Source organism: Onychomys torridus, chromosome 1 (genome assembly GCF_903995425.1).
Source record: "Onychomys torridus chromosome 1, mOncTor1.1, whole genome shotgun sequence".
NCBI classification, from domain to species: Eukaryota; Metazoa; Chordata; class Mammalia; order Rodentia; family Cricetidae; genus Onychomys; species Onychomys torridus.
Genome location: NC_050443.1, coordinates 108603468 through 108627245, shown reverse-complemented (window position 1 = coordinate 108627245; position 23778 = coordinate 108603468). Strand labels below are relative to the sequence as shown.

Below are 23778 nucleotides of genomic sequence, written 5' to 3'. Positions count from 1 at the left end.
ACCCCACGCCCCTAGAGAACTGATTTTACTGACTTCTGTTTTGCTGTGGCACCTTTGCCAATATGAAAAAGAACAGAGACTTACTGTCCGTTTCCTCTTTGGCTATCACTGAGGACACTGAAGATAACCACAACTGCTGTGCATCTCCCAAGTGATTTGTTTCTCTAGATTTTTAGGTAATTTTAATCTCCATCTCATGTAATCCATCAAGTTTCCCCTAGTCTTAGCTGCTAGAACATTCAGAACTGAATGTGTGGTGTACCTATGCTATGGTAGACAAGTCTTTGTTTTTCTTTCTCCCTAAAAAAAAAAGTAAAAATAAATTAAGGTGTCCAGTTGCTTTTATTTTGTATACTGATTTTAAAGCCTGTACTAGAACAAGGTAAGAAATAACCGGTGAATGAATAAATAACCTGGCCATGACTAAGTTACCCTCCACCCTTGTGTTCTAGGATGGCCTCGTTGCTGCCAGGAGACTTGCCCCAGCAGGGCTAGACTTGAGGACAGGAGAACCCTGTGCTGAGTTGACTCTAGGCCTACAGTGATCTTGTTATCGAACTTATGAGTCGCAGCCTAAGTCCCAAGCCAGGTGCAGCCACCCAGCCTCAATAAGCCATTTAAAAGAGTCCAATTAAAAGTAGAAAGCAGAAAAAAGGAGATTTATTCTCGCTAATAAGTTCTGCTAACAAATACATTTGTATTTATTTATGTGGGCACATTGGCAAAGAGAAATGAGATCCAATAGCCATACCACCTCACATCTGTCTTTGGGGCTCTGATGTGAGATTAAAGTTAAACTAGAAGATTCTGCCCACCATGGACCCATCACTGTCTGGCCTTCAGTCTCAACCTGTATGGTTGTTTGACAAGTAGCCGGAACTATGTGGAATCTTTTTCTGGGACACAAGTTCCCCCTCTGACTGGCACCTTTTCCTTTTCTCAGCATGAGATTCCTAGGGAAATTTTCATTTCTTTGTGGTCCATTGTTTCAGATCAAGAGACACAAATGTCTTTTTAGAATATCTTCATTTCTGCCAGGGCCTATCAGAATTCCCTACCTTCTGTTTTAACACCACTGGTTCATAAGATTGCAAAGCCCATCAGTTCTCATCTTCATGTCTCTTGGGCCTCTTTTCTCCCAGAACCTAGCTCAGATCCTCTCTGCCTCCCAGCTCTTCCTTAGTACCAGCCTACCAAATTACAGTGCCCAAAGAACTATGCCCACACTTCAGAGGGGTTCCCGCTCAACCATTCTTCATGTTTCAGGTCTCCCTCTCTGATGACTGTAAACCAAGTAGAGGAAGTTGCTGATGTGACATCTGAGGTCCTGTGTGACCCGGGCTCATCCTAAACTCCTGGTTCACCTTTCGCTTCCTCTTCTGCTCCAGCCATCCTGAGTCATGCTGTCATGGCACTGATCTCATCTGTGATCCCAGCTGAGGTACCAATGCAAACATCAATGAGAGGACCTATGCAACATCACCAAGTGACACATGTGTGCACAGATTCCATCTGTGAAAGACCTCCAGGATGTGTGATTCAGACTCAAGTAGCTGTCAGGGTGGATTTCTCATAAACCAGGACCTCAGCTGAGACACCCTTCAGGGTCTCATCTGATGCTTGAAGTTACAGTGCTGTGAGAGTGACCCAGGGGCTCTGTTGTCCTACTATACGAGCATATATGCATGCACACCTACTCATGCACACCACACTCATGGCTAGCATACTCCTATCAATTATACCACCAGCTTCTCAAACACAGGCTCAATTATGTGGCAGGCCTGCCTGGCCTCTGACCTAGAATACTAAGCCCAGTGGTATCATCTGAAGAATCTGGGGCAGGCCCCATGTACCCAGGGTCATGAGCAGGTCAAGAGGCTTGGCTTGTTATGACTGTAGTTCTTCCTGTTCTGGCACTCAAAATAAAACAAGGGAGGAGGCAGGAGAATAGAGACCTGCTCTTCTTCGCTCATGAGCCAAGAACATGATGCTCACAGTCATATAATGCTTCCAGAATCAGAAGAACGTGATGCTAACAGTCATATAGGACTTCCAGTATCAGAGGTAGTGGGTGGAGACTGAAGGTGGCTAGAAGCCCGCTTCAAGAGGAAAGCCACCCTCTCAATATGTGGGCCCAGAAAACAGCTGCTCGGAAATGATGTGAGTGGCAAGCTGTGCTTCCGCAGGTATTACAATAATCAGTTGAGGCATCAGTTCTCAACCTGTGGGTCATGACTCCTTGGTGTCACATATCAGATATCCTGAATATTAGATACTTACATTATGATTCATAACAGTGGCAAAATTACAGTTATGAAGTAGCAATGAGATAATTTTATAGTCAGGGGTCACCACAACATGAGACACTGTATTAAAGGGTCCCAGCATTAGGAGGGTTGAGAATCACTGGACTGGGCTGAGCTGAAGTGGGTGTCAGCTACAACATAAGGAAGATGGGAAGTCTCAGGCAATGTCTGACTCTCCCAGCCATCATTGCCTACATAGTCAAGGCCAGCTTCCTTAGACAACCACAAGACACCACACAAACTAACTCTGACTTCAGCTGCTCATGTCCCATCATGAGCAGCTCTGCAGCTCTGCAAGTCTGGCCACAAGAACATGCTGGAAGACTTTCTCAGACCCCAGACCCATCTCAATGTGTCCCCTGAAGATTAGTCCAGACCTCTGCACACCTGAAGAGTGCTTGGCTTGTGGGGCATCTGTATCCCCAATTGGCCTCTGAGAAGCTCCAGGGGGAGTACCTGAACTGAGTCACTCTCAGGTACCCCAAGGAATGGGCTGACAGCTCAGAAACATGTATCATTGAATCTGAATGTGTGGCCTCTAAAATTAATGGGTGAGATCCTTCCAGATTCCCCAGGAGAAAGCCATCTCTGCCCTCTCCAGAATAGCTGGTGTCTTCTGTTGGCTTGGGTGGGACATTCATTCACTTATACAAACTGAGGCTTGCCAAGGAGCTGTGGTAAATCTTTGCAATCCAAGCACTCAGGAGGTTGAGGCTGAAGGATTGCTAGTTCAAGGCCATCCTAGGCTATACAGTATGGCCTTGTCAGCTACAACCCAAACTAAAAACTCACTGAGGCCTGGGGAGGTTAAATGAGCAAGGCAGACCATCTAAGTCTTTGTACCAAATTGTATCACAATTGCATAGGAAATTGGACAATCACACAACTCCACTCCATGCCTGTCTTCAGGACCAAACGGATTCAGTAGGTATACATCCCTGCAACTTGGAGAAGGAACAGGATAGTCTAGAAAGACAAATCCCACAAAGGGATTTCCATGTGGCACACATACCCTTTCAGAAGCACCAGCACAAAGGAACTTCAAGAGATGCTAAAAGGAGGATTTCAGAGAAGTGTCTTTTCTTATCACAGGCACAAACTGTGCTTGAAGTTAATCCTACCCAGCCCGAAGGAACGTAACATTCGGGGGTTGTTGACTTCACTCCACCCTGCTTGACTCATTTCCTGTGTTGTGGGGATTTTTGAGCCATAGGCTTGCAAGTGCAGCCACTTGCCCATCTGTCCCTCTGCATCCCAGAGAAGACCAAGAAACAGCTCTGGGAGGAGCAGAGGAGTGAATGGGGGCTGAATAAGCAAAACCTCCCCTGACCAGCACCCTAGAAGGGGTTAGGACCTCACAGAAGCGAGTGACAACATGTCTACCTCACCCAAGCCAAATGGGATGGTGTAGTGAATGATTGTAGGTTTGGGGTCCTGACTGCTCTACTTGGAAGCAAGTTTTGTGTCTCTCAGGCCCCAGCTTCCTCATTAGTAGAGCTAGATCAGGAACACTGCCAGCTCTCAGGGCTGCTTGTGGGGAGGACAGTGGTAGGCAGAAGGAGCTAGGCCCTGTAGAAAGCTGAGAACCATGTCTGACCATGGCCAACACACCATCTCCAGGCTTTGGAGCCCATGTTCCCCAGTCCTCAGCAAATCCCAGGCAATGGTTAGGAGAAGATGATGAGCCATAGTTTATAACACAAACCACTGTGGCATGTGGTGAATGGGCGGCTTACTACAGAACTAAACAGGGCCTTCACCTCTCACTCATACAATTGCTTTGAAGTCTGCAAAAAAAAAAGGCCCTTTGGTAACTGGAAGCTGGTGGCCAAGCCCCATTGGGCTACATCACTCAAGGCTGAGATGTGTCCTCGGGTTCTCATGATATACAAGCCCCAGGGCCCAGGTGACTTCAGAATGTAGAAGCTTTAAGACTGGACTTAATTCTCCTGGTCCTCCTCAAGCTCCATGAGCCCACCTTTTGGGCAGCCAGACCAATCAGCAGCCCAGCCACAAAGGCCATGGCCCAAAGCAGACACTGGGATCATGGCCACATCTGATCTTTGCATTTATAAAAATGAATTTTAAATTATATCAATCAACTTTGTGGGTGAGAGAGGAATGTGCAGGCCACTGTGCACATGTGGAGGTCAGAGGACATCTTGAGGGACCTAGTTCTCCACTTCCACCATGTGCATCTTGGTAATCAAATTCAGGTCACCAGGCTATGGCAAGTGCCTCTAGCACCTGGGCTACTCACTGGCCTGATCTTAGCATTTTTCACCTCAAAAAGATTTACCATGACTATATGCAACATTCTCAACAATTAAAAAATATTTTCAAGAATAAAACAAAGCTTTATCTGAAGTCTGAGGACAGGCAGAAGTAAGGAAGCCAGCTTAGGTGTGTGTGTACTTAATGGAGAAATTTTTTCTCCTCAAATGAACTCAGGTAAGAATCGATAGGAGAGTCAGGTTTGAGGGAAGTCACTTTGCATACCTGCATAAACTCTTCCCATGGTAGGCTCTCCCCACTTGTAATTTATTCCTGTGAATCAAGAACTACTTGGCTGACATGCACAAAAGTAATGGGGGCTGTCATAAACACTTAATGCATCAGGGGTGAGTTTCGTGATGTCTCTTTCTGGCTTCTAAGTCATGCTTGGTACAAAGGGAACTCCAAGGAAGAGGAAAGTGTCATGAAATGAGCTTCAAAGAATACTCCCAGCTGGGCTGGAGAGATGGCTCAGAGATTAAGAACACTGGCTGTTCTTCCAGAGGTCCTGAGTTCAATTCCTGGCAACCACATAATGAGATCTGGATACAGGCACACATGCAGACAGAACACTGTATACATAATAAATCAATAAATCTTTAAAAAAATAAAAAAGAATACTCCAAGTTTGCACAGGCTGGCCTATTCCTCCTGTCATCCTTACCTTTGAAATAGGCGGTTGAACTGGAGGATGTGAGCAGAGGCCAGCACACCCAGAACATTGTCCACATTCATCTCCACCTCGTTCATGTAGAGGTTCTTCAGGGCCAGGGCGAAGGCTGGGGTAGCAGCAGCAGAGGGGAAGCCATTAGTATAAGATTTGTATGTCACCCAGGGGTCTCACTACTCCTGTAGCCAGGCGTGGGTATAGATACTTGGAGGAACGGTGAGCGCTGACGTGGGTGCAGACTACCTGGGCAGATGTCCGCCTGGACCCACAGCTTCCTAGGAAGCTGAGGATGAAGGTGAGGACAGCTGATCTCCACTATAAGGATCCTCCTTTGAGCCTGTCTTTGGAGTCTGTGTGTCAGACAACCACAAGACCAACATGTCCCCCTGCATATCTCCCCTAACCTGGGGTCCATGCCCCCACCCCCCCTAGGAATGTGTCTTCTTGAATCTGTGGAGAATGTTACATACAGGCTGGTGCACTTTTTTTCTAGATCCATAGAGCTTAGTGAGGGGTTTCCCTTGGAGTCTGAGAACTTCAGAAGAGGCCAGGCACTTCTGGGAAGAACTAGGATAATTCATTGATTTAGAAACCAGACTGTCTGGCTAGAGGTCAGATGGCCTTGGCCTCCTGGAAATGCAACATGTGCCAGGATGGCATGGCTATGCTGTTGCAATGTACCGTGAGGACCCTGAGCTGTCTGTACCAGTGCCCCAGGGCACTATCTACAGTGCTCCAACCTACCTATCTACATACCTGTGTCATCACAGCACGCCATGCAAGCTGTGTTCACACAGATGATTGCTTGGGAAAGCTGAGGAAAGGTTAAAAACTCCGCAGGAACCTGCTACTGCTGCTGGAAGCCAGCCAGTGGGGGACCAGCATGGTGGGGGTGGGTCACATGCTGTTTGGGGAGAAGGGTAGGCCCATGGGTGTCCCTGTTCTCTACAGGTGTGAGCTCAGTAGGGTGGTTCCCCCAGGTCTGAGAAGCCTGAACATCTTCCCCTTCCTATATCTTGTCCCCTGACCAGTGGCCACACTGATCTTTAGGAGTAATCTGCTTTCCTATGTGTCCCAGCCTTCCTGATCCTTCTTTCTGTGGACTTCATATCTCTCTCTCTCTCTCTCTCTCTCTCTCTCTCTCTCTCTCTCTCTCTCTCTGAAGGCCAGGAGTAGTTGATGTCAGATGTCTTGTCTTTTTTTTAGGCTGGGTCTATCACTGAACTTAGATCTCATCACTTTGGCTCAGCTGGCTAGCCACTGATCAGGGCTTGACCATGTCTGCCTCCTTGACCCCATCCAGCACTTGGGTTACAGATGTGCATGCATCTGGCTTTTCCTTGTGTGCAAAGATCTGAACTTGGATCCTTGTGCTTATGCAGCCGGCTTGGTACTGTCTCTGGGAGGACTGACTGTTCAGTGGCCTTCTCAGAATATGAAGACCGGGTTACATTACCGACTCTGGTGACTGCCGGGTCATTGACCTTCAAGGTAATGATGATCTTCTTCACAGGGGACTTTTCTTTGATCTTCTTAGGTGCCTGAGCTAGTGAAGAGAATGAAGTGTGAAGATGGAGAATGAGGCCCGCCACCCTGCACACAGCCTGGGTCTTGGCCCATGTCATTTGTATTGTTAGTTTGATTGTTGGGTGGATATATTTTAGTGTTGAAAACATAATTTGAAATAGTTTGAGACTCACAAGAGGCTACAAAGTGGCACAAAAGTTCATGGGTCACTCTCTCCCTGCTTCCCCCTGTGATCTTAGCATTGCCAAGACGGTGACTGAAACCTGCATTGCCTTGCCAGACTTGTTTCCTGTGTCCTGCTCTCTGCCTCCCCCTCTCTTGCTGGGCTTGTTTCCTGTGTCCTGCTCTCTGCCTCCCCCTCTTTTGCTGGGCTTGTTTCCTGTGTCCTGCTCACTGCCCTTCTCTCTCTCTTGCCAGACTTGTTTCCTGTGTCCTGCTCTCTGCCTCTCTCCCTGCCCTTCTTCTATTCCCCCCTCCCCCCCATCCAGGCAGTTTGAGGGCAAAGCGGGCCTCAACCACTGGTTTGGGTGCCCGGGCTGCACAGTCAGAGCAAGTAGCAAGTGGGAACACAGTGGCTACCTGCTGAAGGAGGAGTAAGTGGCTGGGACATCCACATCGTGGCTCTCTTCTTTTTAAAAGTATTATTACGCTGGGCGGTGGTGGCGCACACCTTTAGTCTCAGTACTCGGGAGGCAGAGGCAGGCAGCTCTGTGAGTTCAAGGCCAGCCTGGTCTACAAAGTGAGTTCCAGGATAGCCAGGACTGTTTATACAGAGAAACCTTGTCTTAAAAACAAACAAACAAAAAAGTGTTATTACATCCATATATCCATGGCACATGTGCAGGTCACTTCTCTTCTACCACCAAGTGGGTCCCAGAGACCAAAATCAAACTTTTGGACAAAGGCAAGCACCTATGCCTGCTGAGCTATCTCACAAGCCCCATACAGTGGCTCTCGATGCTTTGCCCCATGGGTTTTCAGGTTGAGAACCCCTGCCACCAAAGAGTTCTGGGTGAAGGGATGGGGCTGGCCGATTCATTGTTAGCTAGTCCATGTACTTGGAGTTGTTCTAAACTGAGACTCTCAGAGGGCGTTTCCAAGAGCATCCTTTCTCCTTGGCACAGAGGCCAGAGCTTCACCTATGATCTCAGGAGCTTCCTGGCCTCTAACTTCTCCCTAGGCTCTAAACTTACCAGTCTGGGTTTGCCTCCCTGAGTAATGTGGTACTCTCTCCCTGCCTTTCTCCTTCTCTAGGGGCCTACACACAGGTCCTTTTCCCAGAGAGGCCTTCCCTGGCTGACGCCATATGGAAAACAGCACCATTACCCCAACTTCATGGCATGTTTCTTCTCCAAAGACCAACTTACCACAACCTGCTATTATACCACCCATCTGCTGTTACACAATGGGCAGGCACATTGATGGTTCACTAGCCACACCATCCCCAGGATGTGCCATGGTCTTTCACACACTGGCCATAAGTCAATATTAGCAGAACCGACAAAATGAATAGGTTCTAGCATCACAGAGCTCAAGATTGCATGAGATGGGAGCCAAAGAGGAAGTCGTGCTATAGAAAAATGAGCCAACAAAATTTCCTTTTCCTCAGCATCCCCTTACAACCCTCTGACATTTATCTATATTCAGACTTAACATTCAGCAAATATTTATGAAGTACCCACTAAATGCTATCCTTGCCTACCTCTGTACCCACTAAGTGCCAGGTTTTACCAAGCTCTGGATCACTTTGCTCTTGGCCTGATTGCATGGTATCCTGTATGCATGTTCTTGCCAATCAATTACTCACCCCTATTGTAGAAAGCAAAATATACTACACACAAATGCCTTGTACACAGTATACACACAGGAGGGGGTGGCTAGTATTATAATGGATCATGCTGCTTACCATGTTTTATCATTTTTTTTGAGGTGTTTTACTATCCCCTTAGATGCCTAGCACAATGCCTGGTAAAGCAGAACAGCCTATTTTTTTTTTTTTTTTTTTTGAAGGAAAAGACAATATCAGCTAGGCTGGAGTGAGAGACAGATGCACAGGCCCAACCTTTCCTCTAGGTTATGTCACCAATACCCAGACAGATAGAAAGCTAACCATGCTCCTGAGGTCTGTGGAAATCAAGGCAGTTGGAGTGTGCTTAGTAGAAGAGGCCATCTCCTTTGGATATCATCCTATACAATAAACACCTGCTCCTAGTTCAGCTGCCCATCAATGTTAGGTAGAAAAAGGAGGAGCAGCCGTGGGAAGCCTCAGGAACCTACAGCTCTCCAGCTCTCCAGCACTTTTCCAGAAGCCTCATCCATGCCAACTACAGGACAGCACACAAGACATTCCCAGCAAGACCCAAGCAATGATTGTGAGATCAGTGTGTAGCCTTGGGCTGGAGGCTCTGTTTAGTTCTAAAGGCACAGAGAAGCTGGTGATGGTTCCATGGGACATCCTGGAAATGCATGCCCTGGAACTTGTCAGTGTGGGTGGTTATGAGGAGGGCAGTGACAGTCATAGTCATGGAGTTCTCATTACTATAGCTTTTCTGGTATCTGCAGCTAGACTTTGTCACTAGCAGGCTTCTTGGGTTAGAGGGGCAGGACCTAGGGACACTCTTCTGGACCCATGAAAGATAGCATGAGCACTGCCCCCCTTTCCCACCACTGGCTCTCTTCCTTTCCAGTGTACTCCCTCTTTAAGTCATCAGAGCCTCCATTGATGGCTCAGTAGGTGGTCTGACCTGAGCTCTGGGAAGATGGAGGAGTGTAGCCCTGTTCTAGAGGACGTGAGGCAAATGCTTAGGAACAGAAAAGACATCACAAGAAGGGGCTCAGGTCTCCATGCTCCTGTGGGGAGTCACAAAGTGGCTCACCTATCTGACTCCATGCCAGTTCAGATGCTGTTAGGCCAGGTGGATGCTAGCAAGTAGGAGAGTACACTCCAGGCTCAGGGAAGGGTTCTGACTGGGGACTCTGGCTGCCTGCCTGGCTGTATAACAACAAAGCATAGCTACCACAACCTGAAAATACAATCCCACTTTGACCAGTATGCTGGCTAGCTTTGAGGACCATGAATTTTCCATTTCACCTGCTTATGAGTCAATCTGGAGTATATGCAGGCTGTTGTCCAAAGAAGTTTGTCTTCTAACTGCTGAAGACATGTGGACTAGGAAAAAGGAGGGCCAAGGTGGTTAGGGTGCACAGAGGAGAGAATAAAAGAAGTGAGCTAAATTCTTTTTGGAAGGAGATAAGTTGAGAAAAAGAAAAGAAAAATAGAACAGCAGAGAAAGGAACAGAAGGAGAAACACACATCTTAACCTCTAACCAGCACAAACAGGGCAAACAAGTCAGATTGTGGAACTATGCTTTCCTTCTAGAAAGTTCTTCAGGAGATTCAACATAGCTCATCTTGTCTACTCTAAGAAGTAGGTAGGCTCTGTGTCTTCAGTGGCTGGATAAGACTTGTTTGTTACAAAGTCAATAATGGGGATGCACTGAGTACTTGCTATATGGCAGGTATTGTCCTAGAACTCCACACCTACTACCTCCTCTAGGCTTCAAAGTCACAAAACAAAAACTACCATCCCACTTCATGACTGAGGAAGCAGGTTCAACTCATAGTGAGCTCACATTGTAGAGCATGATCTATCACTAATGAAGATGAGCACATGCCAATCAATGACCAGGTTCTTCCAATCCTGAGAATATTGCAGCTCTAGTCCAGGTCCGTGGGGGATTACCTTTCAGAATCTTGTTCAGCTCCCTTGAGGGTTTTTTCATGTTCTGCATCAGGGCTGTCAAGTAGAGCTTGGCCAAGGTCTCAGACTGAAGAATCTGTGGGTGATGGAGTTCCCACTTGAAGCCCAGGCATTCTAGAATCACATCTGAGGAGAGAAAGTGATGCTGAGTCACACTTGGGAACACTGCTACCTGAAGATAAATAGGCTCCTCCCATGGCCACAGTTACTCAATAGATAGCAGAAACAAGTGGCTTCCCAGGCCTTTGTGTAGCATGGGACCAAGCGCTTTCTGGCTTTGAGGGGTACTAACTGAGGAGTGTTATGACAATCTGTGCTCTGAGGGTTGCTGACGAAGTTGTAGATTTCCAAGGCATGTAAGCAGCTGTCTAACTCAGGGGCTTGAAAACCGCTCAGAAGGCCTTTTAGGGACCCTGTTGAGTGGAATCTCTTAGGGGGCTTCATATTGAAGTAAAATGGCACTGTAAAGAAAGCCTTTTATAAACCATAGAATGCTTTATGTGGGGCCATCTAACCTGTGTCTCTCATAGATGATTTAGAAGAGACCTTGATCAGAGGGCAGATGAATGATGCCAAGTGAGGCATGAGGGAGTGGGTGAGAGGACTCTGCATGACTTAACTCTTACAGTTAGTGCAGAGCTGGGCGAGAGGCTGGTGAAAGGGACCATTGTTCTAAACCAGACATGACTTAGAGGGCCACTTGCTGTTTCTTGGCTTTGCCATTATTTTGACCGTGTGACTTGGGCACCTGTCTTTCCTTCCTGATATTGTCATTCACCAACTTAAGATATTGTTTCATGTTGGAGTTCAGAAACTTGAGTTTATGTCTCAAATCTTGGATGACCTCAGGTAGTTGGGTTATGCTGGGTTAGGGGGGTACATGTCCCATATATGTAGGGTGATTATAGGAAGGAACAGAATTATAGGTCCAGCATGCTCCTTCTCTGGTTATCAATCTCAACTTCTAAGATGGTCATTACAAAGCAGACATCACTAACCAGGCCCAGTGTTCTCTCTCCTCAACATGAGAAGGTCTCAGACTGCTTCTCTAGATCCAACAGAGTTGGCAGATGAGAAGGAATTACTAGCTTTACCTTAGAAAAGAGGCTGCCTCTGACCTCAGGCAACTGTTCTCTGGAGTTTAACCCCAAACAGCTCCTTTAAGAGGCTGGCTTTGGAGTAGGGGTGTGACTCAGTGATAGAATGCATGCCTGGCACAGATGAGGGCCTAGGTTCAGTCTCCAGCATAACAAGATAGAAAAAAAACCCACTACAGTTAACTTTCCACTTTCCTTACCTGGATCAATGGACCTTTTTCCTATTCTGATTTATGCTCCTATCAAAGACAGAAAAGTCCTTTGGGACAAGTATCAAGCTGAGTGTCAATCATGATACTTTAAATCCCAAAGGGACAAAAAAATCCAGCTGCCCATTCCTGAATGCTATGTGTAGACTGTTCTAAAGGCTACTTATTGTCATCAGTGTGTTTGTCTTTTTTGTGTCACATGTACTCATGTGTGAGGAGCATGGATCCCCTCCTCACAATAGAAGAGTGTTTACAGGTACCTGTTTCCTGTTAGACTCTGTGGTGCATGAGACTTGTGGTTCATGCTGGTTCTGTTACACGGGTACCATAGTAGAGTCATGAAGTCAGCATAGTTCTGACCACTCACCTGCTTCCCCACTTTGGGTGCCACTGTTCGTGATATTCTCAGAGAGAAGCTTTTGGAATTTTGAAATGCGTAATCTGGAGGGAAAACACAGACAGAAGATCCAGAGGTTAATAATAAATCAATGTTTTTGTTAACTATAACACTTATGAGAGGTGTGGGAGACAGGCTATATATGTCTTAACTCATGGTATGAGCCAAGAGTTGGAGAAAGAAGAGCAACATTCCCAAACCTTAAATGTCTGCACCAGATAGGACCCAAAGGGCCATGTAGCTCCATCTAGCTATTTTTGGCTTTGCCATTACCTTGGCTGTGTGACCTGGGGTACTCGTTTCCTCTTCCTGATATGATTATTGCTATTCACCAATTTAATGATAGTGTTTCATGGCAAGGTTCAGAAACTGGGCCACAACCCATCCTACTGTATACTTTACTAAAATATCATTCCTTACACCATCCATCTCCATAGCAGCCATTCCTACATCATCTATTGTTATAGACTCCATCCCCACACATCCATCATTCCTGTATCCCTACATCATCTATCTTTACAGCATCTATCCCTAAATTAGCACCTTATCACATTTCTCTCTTTGTGAGAGTTTTCTCAACTCTTGACATAATTGATCCCAAAGACTGATCCCTGTTCCTGCTGGTGAGAATGACCTACTAAGGAGATATTCAAGACTACCCCTGCCTGAGGAATGGCACTTCCTTCAGAAAGTCTCTAGAACTTTAAACTCTAACATGGCATACAGTAGGTACTCAATAAATATCTGATAGAGAGGAGCATAGAGTATTCTTTTCTAGGACATTAACTGCCAATCTCAGGACAGCTGAAAATTAACCTTACAGTCTACCCTGAACCCTACCCTGTTCCTCTACCCTGGTTCTTGTCTCAGGACATGGACCCCCAGGTATCCAAGCCAGCCAACTGGGCATCGTCACATCTGATCACTTGTCTCCATTTGATGAGATGCTCTCTTCTACCTGTTCATGTGCCCTTTGCCTTCATTGCTCAACCTTTGTTCAGGCTACTTCTCGTCTGCCCAGTCATTGCCAGTGTCCCAGCCTCTATCGATTCCTTTCCTTGTCTCACCCCACACAATGTACACAGCTGGTCTTGTCTCTCTGATTTGGGATCCACCCTTGTATCTCCATAGACCACTGGCAAAGCTACAAGCTCCTGCCTCACTATAACCTTGTGCCTCCCACTCTGGCCATAGCCTTTTCTGGCTTCCTGAATGCAGCTCCCACACATTCACAGACCCCCTTCCTGTGCCGGGGGCTTTCTGGCTTCTCTCCAGGGGCTTTTACTAATTCTCTAGGAAAATCTTCATTGTTGCTTTCTCTAGGCCAGCACCCCAGCCTCATAGAGCCTCGAGACTGTCCCACTAAAACTTCTGCAATGTCTTCTGGTTGCCTGTCTACTCCTGAGTCCTTTACACAACACCAGGGTGTCTGTTTACTGCTGAGGCCCTGGCGCAAGCCACTGTACAAGTGTTGGGTCAATGTCCACTCAGTCTATGAGTGTAAATAGCAACAGTGATAATGCTTTTCACAGACGCTGGGTACTCTACATGCAGAGTGTGAAAATAAACTAAAACGAGTCACATATTCAGTTAGAAGATGATCGTCCCAAGAAAGCCAATCAGCCAAGGGACACTTGTAGACCACATCTGGTCTGTGTATCCCAGGGTCCACTTGGGAATGCTGTTTTCCAGTGATTCAGAAGCCCTTATGAGCCAGGTGCATGGAGGCGGTTTGGGCAGGAGCCTGTTTCCAGAATAATAGTGACAGAATGCCATCCTTTCCAGGACAGAAATGGCTGCAAATGACTCAACCCCAGGAAGTCACTGGGAGCCTGAGCTGTTTACTCAGCATGAGTGATGGACTGGACCCTCATATCCTCCATCAGTCACTTAGGTGACATGTCTGAGAAGAGCTGGGCAGGGTTAAGAGTTCAGACCATCACTTTAAATGGGACTGGTGGGTTTTGGAAACTCCAGGGCACTGTCCATGAGCTCAACCCGCCTCATAAACATCCCCATTGCCAGCTGAGCCAGGAGATGCCAGATGACAAAATGGCCACACTACCTTTCCTTGGGTGTGACCACTGTCTACTATACAGGCTTTGGAGACCTCAAGATGCAGGCTCATTTGAGGATCACTTGTAGAGTCTATGGTATAAACATCTCCTTACTCACCAGGAGGAAAAATGCCCTGTGAAGATGTGCCAGGGGGCAGTGGTAATGTGATCATAGGCTGGACCTTCTTCCCTCAAGTTGTGGCCCATGATGAGGAAACAGAAAAGGGAATTTGAGAACTTTCTCAGGGAAGTATAGGTCTCCTGGAACAAGCCACACACGGGAATGCTGGCTTGATACTTAGGTGTCAGGGACTCCAATCCAACTAACCGGGAAGAATTACACAGACCTGGGTCCCAGTCCCTCCATTTTCTTCCACATGACCTTGGGTCCTGCCTCTTGGTCTCAGAGCTTTCCCCTATAAAACAAAGATGGCTGGGCAGGGTAGAAGGGTGGATGTCTGAGGAGCCTACCACTAAGTCTACGCTTGGCTGATGTTTGTTCTTTTTTTTTTTCTTTTCTTTTTTTTTTTTTTTGAGCTGAGGATTGAACCCAGGGCTTTACACTTGCTAGACAAGCGCTCTACCACTGAGCTAAATCCCCAACCCTGATGTTTGTTCTTTTGTTTCCTCTATAACTCAGGTCCTATGTCCCTAATCTCCCTCTCCCTGAACTGTATAACTCAGGTCCTATGTCCCTAATATCCCTGTACCTGAACTGTGCTCTGATAAAACAGCCAGGGGTCTGCTGTTGACATCCTCACCTCTTTGCATGACCTTCCCGTCCTTGATACAGACTTGATGTTGTAGACAGGATGAAAGGGCAATACCAACCAGAGTCACCAGCCAGGGATCAGGAAGAGCTCTAGGCTCATTTCCCAGCATGTCTGGATCTGTAGTGGGTGGGCCCTTCCTTTAAGTCTTGGCTGGGCAGCACCTCCCCTATGCTGCCTCTTTGGGTAAGTGACAGTGTGCATCCACATATGCCAGAACCCCCCAAGACAGCTTGAATTGTTTTTGAGTGTGACTGTTCAAGGTTTTTCCATGAATAATGTCATATAAGAGAATATATTCAATTTGTACATAAGAATTTAGGGCTGTACGAAAGGAGACGATACTCCTGTGTCTCTCAGCCCCTGACCCCATTCTGTATTCCAGGCAAAGCCATCCACAGAGCTCTGCACAGCATCTCAAAGTGAGCAGCCTCAGAGTCCCCCACGCCCTGGAAACCCACAGACACAACAAGCAGAGCTGGCTAGTTGGATGGTACCCAGGGCACTGACCTGTCCCAGGCATAGCTACAGACCCAAAATAAATGGGAGCTGGGAGCCAAGTGACCCTAGATGCAATATGTTTACTACAGTTTGATCTGGCTCCTGTCAAAGTTGACAGTGATTCCATGTGGGAAAAGCCACAATTACAACACAAGAGGCAGGGCCAGGACTTTTCTGATGAGGTAGGAGCTGTGTGTGCTTTGGGGGACACATGTATGCTACACAATACAATTCCAGACACTCACATGCACACCTGCCTTGAAATGCGACATCAGAAAGTCTCCTGGTATCTAAAGGTGCATATTGTTGGGAATACTTCCTTTATTACCTAAATTAAATGTTGTCTATCAACATAAAAAAAAGTAAACAGGGGCTGGAGAGATGGCTCAGAGGTTGAGAGCACCAACTGCTCTTCCAGAGGTCCTGAGTTCAATTCCCAGCACCCACATGGTGGCTCACAAACATCTGCAATGAGATCTGGTGCCCTTTTCTGTATACATAATAAATGAGTAAATCTTTTAAAAAAATAGAATAAATAGAACACCAAATAGAACCTTTAAGGTGCTTTCCAAGAGTTTTTCACAGTCCCAGGGATATATTCCCACTACAAAGATAGAATTGCAATCCCCATGTTTGTGAAAGAAAATCCATTTCCCCCACATCGTGGCAGACTCCACCAAGAAAATTGTACAATTTATTCAGAGTCTACTATTTGTAAGAATAATACTCCATTGGGCAGTGGTGGCACATGCCTTAATCCCAGCACTTAGGAGGCAGAGGCAGGTAGATCCCTATGAGTTGGAGGCTAGCCTGGGCTACAGAGTGAGTTCTAGGAAAGGCTCCAAAGCCACACAGAGAAACCCTGTCTCAAAAAACCAAAATAACAACAACAACAACAACAACAACAAACCACAAAAAGAACAACACTAAATATTTCTAATACATAGCCTGATATAATGTACCAGATTTAAACATCCATTGAGTTTTCAAGGGAGTTTCCATCATGACCATTTCACAGATGAGGAAAGTGAGGCTCAATGAGGTTTAGCCACAAGCTAAAGGTCATATTTGACCAGTCACTCAGCAAACATGGAACTAGCAGATCTTCAATGCCAGACACTGTGCCAGGGGCAGCCTTTGCTTAGGCAGTCTTAACCATGAGCACGAGACAGGACTACTGGTTCAGAGATTAGTGGCATCAAGCCGGGGCAAAAGCACCCAGAAGTAAAGGGTCCTTCTGCAATAAGTTCCTTTGCTGTGTCCTCAGGACAGGCAGAACTCACAATTTGGAGAAGTGATGGTCTAGCCTGATGCTAACACTACTTACTAAGAGAGGGAAGGGGAACGGTGGCCTGGGTAGAAATGGAATTCATGAGAATTCACATCAAAACACTTAGCCACGGTGCTTTTTCAAGAGGTCATTTGCCCCCTGGATGATGAATTTAGAATCTACTGAGGGTCCAAAGCTCATATATAAAGGAAAAGCTGCTCTTTTGTTACCACCAAGAGACCTTGTCAGAGCAAGAAGTCACTTCAGACCCTGTCCATGCCTATGTATGGTCTTCTAGAGAGGCTTCCTTATAGACAAACCTGAACCATCTAGCCAGCCTGGTCTAGTCATCAAGTACCTCCCCTCTCTTTCTGGGCTGCCATTCCCTGCCCTGGGCCTTCGATCCTTCCTACCTGTCTGGGTTCTTCAGAGCTTCGTCAAGGTCTATGTTCAAAACATTGCACATCTGGGAGAGTGCCAGCAGGTCTCCACAGAAATGCTCTTGGGGAAAGCGCCACCGGTTGGTTCCACCAACAATCTGGCGCTCCAGCCGAATCTTGCGCTGCTTGATCAAAGAGAGAAAGACCTTTAACTTTACCCCAATGCCAGCTCGCCAGCTTTCCCAGACTGTGTAGCACAAAGAAAATCAATACACATTTTAAACTGCTGCTGAACTCTTGGACCTGGCTAGCATCCGTCACAGGGCATCTAGTCAAGATAAGGGTGCCGTGTTCTGTGTTTCAAACTATGAAGTACTTTGGAATTTGGGGTCTGGAAGAAGAGCTTCCCAGGACAAAAAGGCCAATTGTTTTTTATAGGTTGCTAAGAATCCACAAGCAAGTATATTCCTATGCTTCAAGTACTGTTCTTTGAGTACTTAGCCTAACATCAATCAGAGAGATACTATGGATAGAGAGTTTTCTTTTTGGCAAAATACATAACATGAAATTCACCATTTTATTTATTTATAGTGTGCAGTTCAGTGGCATTTAGTACGTTTACAATCTTATGCAACCATCACCTCTATCTAGTTCCAGAACATCTTCATCACTCACCAAAGGACCTTGTATCCATCAGGCTCCCCATCCATCACTGTCTCCCCATGGCAGGTGACCACTAAGCTGTTTTCTGACTATAGTTTTGCTCACTCTGGATATTGCAAGTGTAGAATCTCACAGTGTCTGGCTCCTTCCAGTGGCCAGGCTTCCATCCATGTTATCAGCACTTCCTTCCTTTTCAAGGCTCCATGACATTGCATTATGTTACTCTGCCACAAGCTGTGCATCATTCCATCAGTTGACAACATTTGAGTTGTCCCTGACTCTAGCCATTAGGAATTGTGCAGCTAAGAACGTTCATATAGTTTCCTTAACAGAAGAGAACACAAGAATCCAACTCTCCGGCTCATGACTCAGAGACACTTAGCAAGAAAATCTCACTGCAAGGGATCCATGGGAATGGAAGCTGTCAATCCTAAGCTAGCCAGGCACCAGGGGAATAGTGAAAATGTGGGATGTGGGATCTGAGTCTAATTCCGGTTATTGCCACTTACTGATGGACAACTTTGGGCAAGTCACCTTGCCTTTTGAGCCCCTCAGACATCATTAAGTTGGGGATTAGTTTATATGGGGATGGGGACAAAGATGACGATAGTGGTGATACTTGTGATAATGATGGAAATAGTAGTAGTAGTGGTAGTGGTATGTGTGGTGGTGATGATGGTGGTAGTGACCCTGGTGATGATAGTGATAGCCATTATGGTGATAATGGTGATGGTACTGACGGCAGTTATGGCGGTGAAAGAGATGATGGTAATCATGATTGAAGTGGTATGTTAATAGTTACGGTACTGATGGCAATGTCAGTGATGGTAGTGATTTGGGTAGTCATGGTGATATTGATTACAGTAATGCTGGTGGTGAGGTGTTGGTGCTGGTGATGTTGGTATGATATTCGTAATGGTTGTGGTGGCAGGGACAATAACGGTGACAAAGATGGTGATCATGATGATGCCACCTTAGTTTGGGAGTCATCAAGAGGACAAAATGAAACCGTTTGGGAAATGTGTCTTAGCACAATGCCCAGCGAGGTGACTGTGAGCTGTGGATTGAGTTTAGCTGTGGTCCTGCTGTAGTGAGGCACTAGCATGGACGGGTTCAGCTGTGGGGCTGCTCTCCAGTTTCTGGACAGTGTTCCCTGGACTCCCCTTCCCTGGAATCAGCCAGTCAAGCTTGAGGCCTTCCGTGGTGCAGGCCCTGGCCCTTGTGGGAACATAGGAATCTCGCTGTAACCCTGTACTGCTTGTCTTCCCATGCTGTGTGTGAGCGTGTGAGCATCAGTGCACACGTGTGGTGCCTGTGAGCATGAGCATGTGTGTGTGGTCAGAGGCTGACAGTGGATATTTTCTTTACCACCCTTTGCTTTAGTTTCTGCATGAAGAGTCTCTGACTGAATCCAGAGCTCAACAGGTCAGCGAGAACAACTCTCTAGCAAGTCCCAGGATTCTCCCGTCCTTTCCCACCCCCAGCACTGGGGTGCTCAACCCATACTCAGGTTTTCTAAGGGTTCTGGGGGTCAAACTCAAGTCATCAGTCTCGCATGGCAAACACTCTATTGACTGAGCAATGTGAACAAAAGTTTCCCCGAAAAGAAACTATTCCTGATGATGAAATTTATATGAGGTTGATTCATTGATGACGACTTCAATAACTGTGGAGAGGTTGGAATGATGCAGGTCCAGAGCCTAATTACAATTTAACATGGGCTGTCTTCTGTCCCCTTACTAGCCATTCCTTGCCTGCTTCTGTGTCTGACACACCCTTGTGACTATCAGGTGAAACATTTTGCAATGTATTAACAGCCTAAAATCTCAAAATGTCATCAGTTAGCACACACACTCGTAGCAGAGATTTCCCCGGGTGGCTGTGACCCTATCTACCTCGTGGCAGTGTACTTGACAATGTATTGATTTATAGTTTTCTGTGTTCTGTTAATATAAAATGTCGTGAAGCTGTTACCATGTTAGAAAATGGACTTTAGAGTAACTTAAATCTGTTTCCTGAGGCAAGATCATCTCTATTTGGCTCCAGAATAAACTGTTCCTTATCCCCTTGAGGGGAGGATTGTGGTTTTTGCATCAACAACCATCTCCCCAGCTCTGCCATTAGCTGCCTTCTGGTGAAAGGATCCACTTACCGGGTTCAACATTTTCATGAATGATAGTGGGGATGACACGGAAGGAAAGAGATGAACACCTGGAAGACAAAAGAGCTAAAGCTGAACATTTCAACACTCCCTGAAGCATCTCATCAGAATATTGTAGCCGAGACTGATCTAAAGAATCTCTGTTTACCACAAAAAATATAATAATGAGAAAGCCTCAAGTGTGGATCATGTGTCAAAGCAAGACGGTATCTAGGTTTTCTGTTGTTAGCTCACTCTGTGTTAGATGTGGAGCCTCATATTACCCAAGAGCTCCAGCCTGGAGCTACATCCCCATGCCTGGGTTCTAAAAGGCACATCTGTGGATAGATCTATGCTGTCATGTTGGAAAAGCGGTTCAAATGGGGTGGCACAGATGATGACATCTCATGTTGTCAAGAGGATGAAGGGAGGGTGAGCATGGAATTCTTTATTTGGACCAGGAGACAAAGGGGGAACTTTAGCAATTAGTCCCCAACAACAGGTAGAACCAGGGCTGTACTGGAGCCCAGCGGATTCATGATTACCTTGGCTTAAAGGCCATGAAAATGGACTGGCAGAACATGCCTTCTTCTGTGGTTCTGAATCCAAGTAGGGCAATTTGGTTACAAGCAACAGAAACCTATCTGATTAATGGGATGCCAAAAAAATAATAATAATTATAGGAACAGGAGGGTAGGATTGCCTGAAAGATGCTCATGGGAGGAGGACACTCCCAGACTCCCAGAAGGACCAGAAACTTCTACAGGGACTGAGGTACAAGTACCAAGCCTGTTTTTGTCAGAGGTTCCCACAGGGATGAATCAGTTTCCCATACTCTGTTTCTACGAGGTTCTGAACAAGCCAATTTTAAAAATACATTTTAACTTTAAAAAAATTTTATTTTATTTTATGTGCATTGATATGAAGTTGTTGGATCTTCTGGAGCTGGAGTTACAGACAGTTGTGAGCTGTCATATGGGTGCTGGGAATTGAACCTGGGTCCTCTGGAAGAGCAGTCATCTGGAGCCATCTCTCCAGCCCCTCTAATTTTTTTTAAATGCATACATTTATTTCATGTGCAGCAGATCTCCTGGATTCAGAGTTACAGGCAGTTACAAGCCCCCAGGTGGATGTTGGGAATGAATCCTGGTCTTCTACAAGAGCAGAAGATAGTCTCAACAGCTGAGCCATCTCTCCAGCCCATCAAGCTCAAATTCTTGACAAGTGCATCCCACTGACCTAACTGAAACACCCAAGGAATTCTTCCAACTAGATTTCATGTAATGGGGGCTCAGTAGTTCCCCAAAGCAAAACTGAGAAGGAGGGGGAATAATGGACAGGTGAAGACATTAAAGTCTATGGCACTGTGGACCAAGACGCTCAGCTACCCTCTGCTTTCCGAGGAGCACTTGACCGAATTGCAGCCAAGGCAGCGGAATGGCTCAGTCATGCATTCATTCTACAGGTACCTTCTGTGTGTGAGCCCAGGGAGGGTTGCTTGTTTCTGAGATATGGCAGAGAGCAAGATGGGCATGACCTCTGCCTCATGGGATTTCCATTCCATGTGAGCAGACAGAATTGTTTTTTCCTTTGCAATTAAGTATATTAAAAACAAACAAACAAACAAAAACACTGCAAAAGGTAACAGCTGAATCAACACAAAAACAGCAAGCAAAGAAAAGTGTGACAGGGGCTGTAGAGATGGCTCAGAGGTTAAGAGTACTGGCTGCTTTTCCAGAGGTCCTGAGTTCAATTCCCAGCAACCACATGGTGGCTCACAACCACCTGTAATGAGATCTGGTGCCCTCTTCTGGCCTGCAGGCACACATGCAGGCAGAACACTGTATACATAATAAATCTTAAAAAAAGAAAAAGGAAAAAAAAAGAAAAAGAAAAACTTGACAAGGGTTACACGGCATTTCATACAATGGATGCCTTATTCTTCATTAAAATAGTCCCTTATGCCTAGTCATTGTAGCTACTTCCTGTCTTCTAGTCCCAGAAACAGCAAGAGCAACACACACTTTGTTAAGGTTGGTAGTTTATAATAATATACGTATGTATGTTACCTACATAGGTACCCAAACATGCATATATTTACATATATATCTTTGAATGCTACTGCATTTATTTCTACAAACCAGACCTTCTAATGGAATTATGAGTTACTCTTGTTTAATTACAGTAGATAAATGCCAATCCACCTTACCAAAAGTTGCCACAATTTGCATCCCCAGCACCAGTTTTTAAGTACTAGGCTTATCAGTGTATGATGTTTGCTAATCTGGTGACAGATGGCTTCGGACTGTTCTCATTTGAACTTCCCTGGCCACCAGGGAGCATGGGTGTCCTTTAACACGTTATTCTACCATTTACCTTTTCTTTCCTGGACTTTACATTTTTCCTGAGCTGCTGAGGTTCCCGGAGCGTTGTCTGGGCGCTTGTCATGCACAGTGATGGGAGAACAAAGCTTTAGGCTTTACGTGTCTGCCCCGTGTGCGTCAGACCATTTGGTTTTGCTTTGTTTATATTTTCCAAATTATTTAACTGGGGATCATGTATGGGAAGCAGGTTACATGTGTCTCTACTTTCTTTGACTGACTCTCATTTCAAAACTTGTCAATCAAAGCAACCCCGGATGGGAATGAGTCTGAGAGCTAGAACTACAAGTACATAGCCCTTGACTGAATCCTCAGCAAGGTGTGTGTGTGTGTGTGTGTGTGTGTGTGTGTGTGTGTGTGTGTGTGTGTGTGCCTCTGTGTTTGTACAGACACACACAGAGACATGCATGCACACACACACACAGGGTTTTTTGTTTGTTTGTTTGTTTGTTTTGTTTTGTTCATGGCTGGGTTTCCACATCTCTGCCCCCACAAGCCAGGGAATACATAGCTGCTTCTCTGACCTGTTTTTCACACAGAAGTCAGAATGGCTTCCGCCTCCCTAGCTTAAAACCCTTGCCTACTTTCCACTGTCCTAGATAAGAGCTCTGAGTCTTCAGTGTGGCCCAGAGGCATCTAAGGAGAGAGGAGGGGGCTTCACGTGGACCTCATGCAGAAGAACTGCTCACACCAGGACCCTCCCTACAGAAGGCTCTTCCAGCTTAAAGGCTGCTGTCCGATTTCTGCTTCCTTTTCTCAGGTGTCTTACCAGCTGGCCTCGAACCCCAGGGCATTCCAGCGACATTAAACTGTACTGTGATTTTTTTTTGTGTGTCTCACTGGGAGCTGTGCACTTGCTGGGCTTTAATTGTTGCTTCCTCTGTCCTCTGGTAAGGAAGCTGTCTGTGACCCTCCTTCAGCACCCAGCCAGGAACCTCTGTCGTGCCTTCCTGCTCTGGTGGAGCTACATGCAAGCAGCTCCCATCACTAGGTGAGCGAGCCCTCGGTCTCTGCTGTGTGTGAGGTACCAGATCCACTTACAGTTCTGAAGTCCTGTTCCCCACAGTGGGTGGGCGGGAGGATAGTCACAGAAGTTGCCTGTGGGGTGGAGGAAGGGTCCTTGCACTAGACTCCAAATTACGGCAGAGCTGGAGGCTGGGCACCTTCTGAGCCTGAATCTTGAAAGCTCTCATGACACCTGGGGCTCACCCCTTTTTCCTATGGGCTGAGATGCTTTGCTGGGGGAGCCTGCCTTTGGTTTCTTGGGGGTAGTTGTGGGTACCATGGTAACAGCAATCAGATTCCAAGGACTTCCTGTTCCGGGTTCTTGTGTTAGCTCAGCTGGAGGCTTCAGGTCATCTGCTGAGGAGAGACA

General features: G+C 46.3%; 1 protein-coding gene across 2 annotated transcripts in view; it reads right to left on the bottom strand.

Moving 5' to 3' along the window:
- The window catches only part of Btbd16 (BTB domain containing 16), a 49556-nt gene extending 29504 nt beyond the window's left edge, over positions 1 to 20052 (bottom strand). The window contains exons 1-6 of one of the 2 annotated variants that reach the window (XM_036171530.1): positions 19981 to 20052; positions 17253 to 17395; positions 12212 to 12285; positions 10521 to 10664; positions 6707 to 6796; positions 5245 to 5359 (exon numbers count right to left, since the gene is read on the bottom strand). In XM_036171530.1, the coding sequence (XP_036027423.1) occupies positions 5245 to 5359; positions 6707 to 6796; positions 10521 to 10664; positions 12212 to 12285; positions 17253 to 17395; positions 19981 to 20052 (638 nt within the window). Of the gene's footprint in view, positions 1 to 5244; positions 5360 to 6706; positions 6797 to 10520; positions 10665 to 12211; positions 12286 to 17252; positions 17402 to 19980 lie in introns of both variants that reach the window. The other variant, XM_036171614.1, reaches the window with a different exon arrangement.
- Positions 20053 to 23778: the final 3726 nt, after the last annotated feature.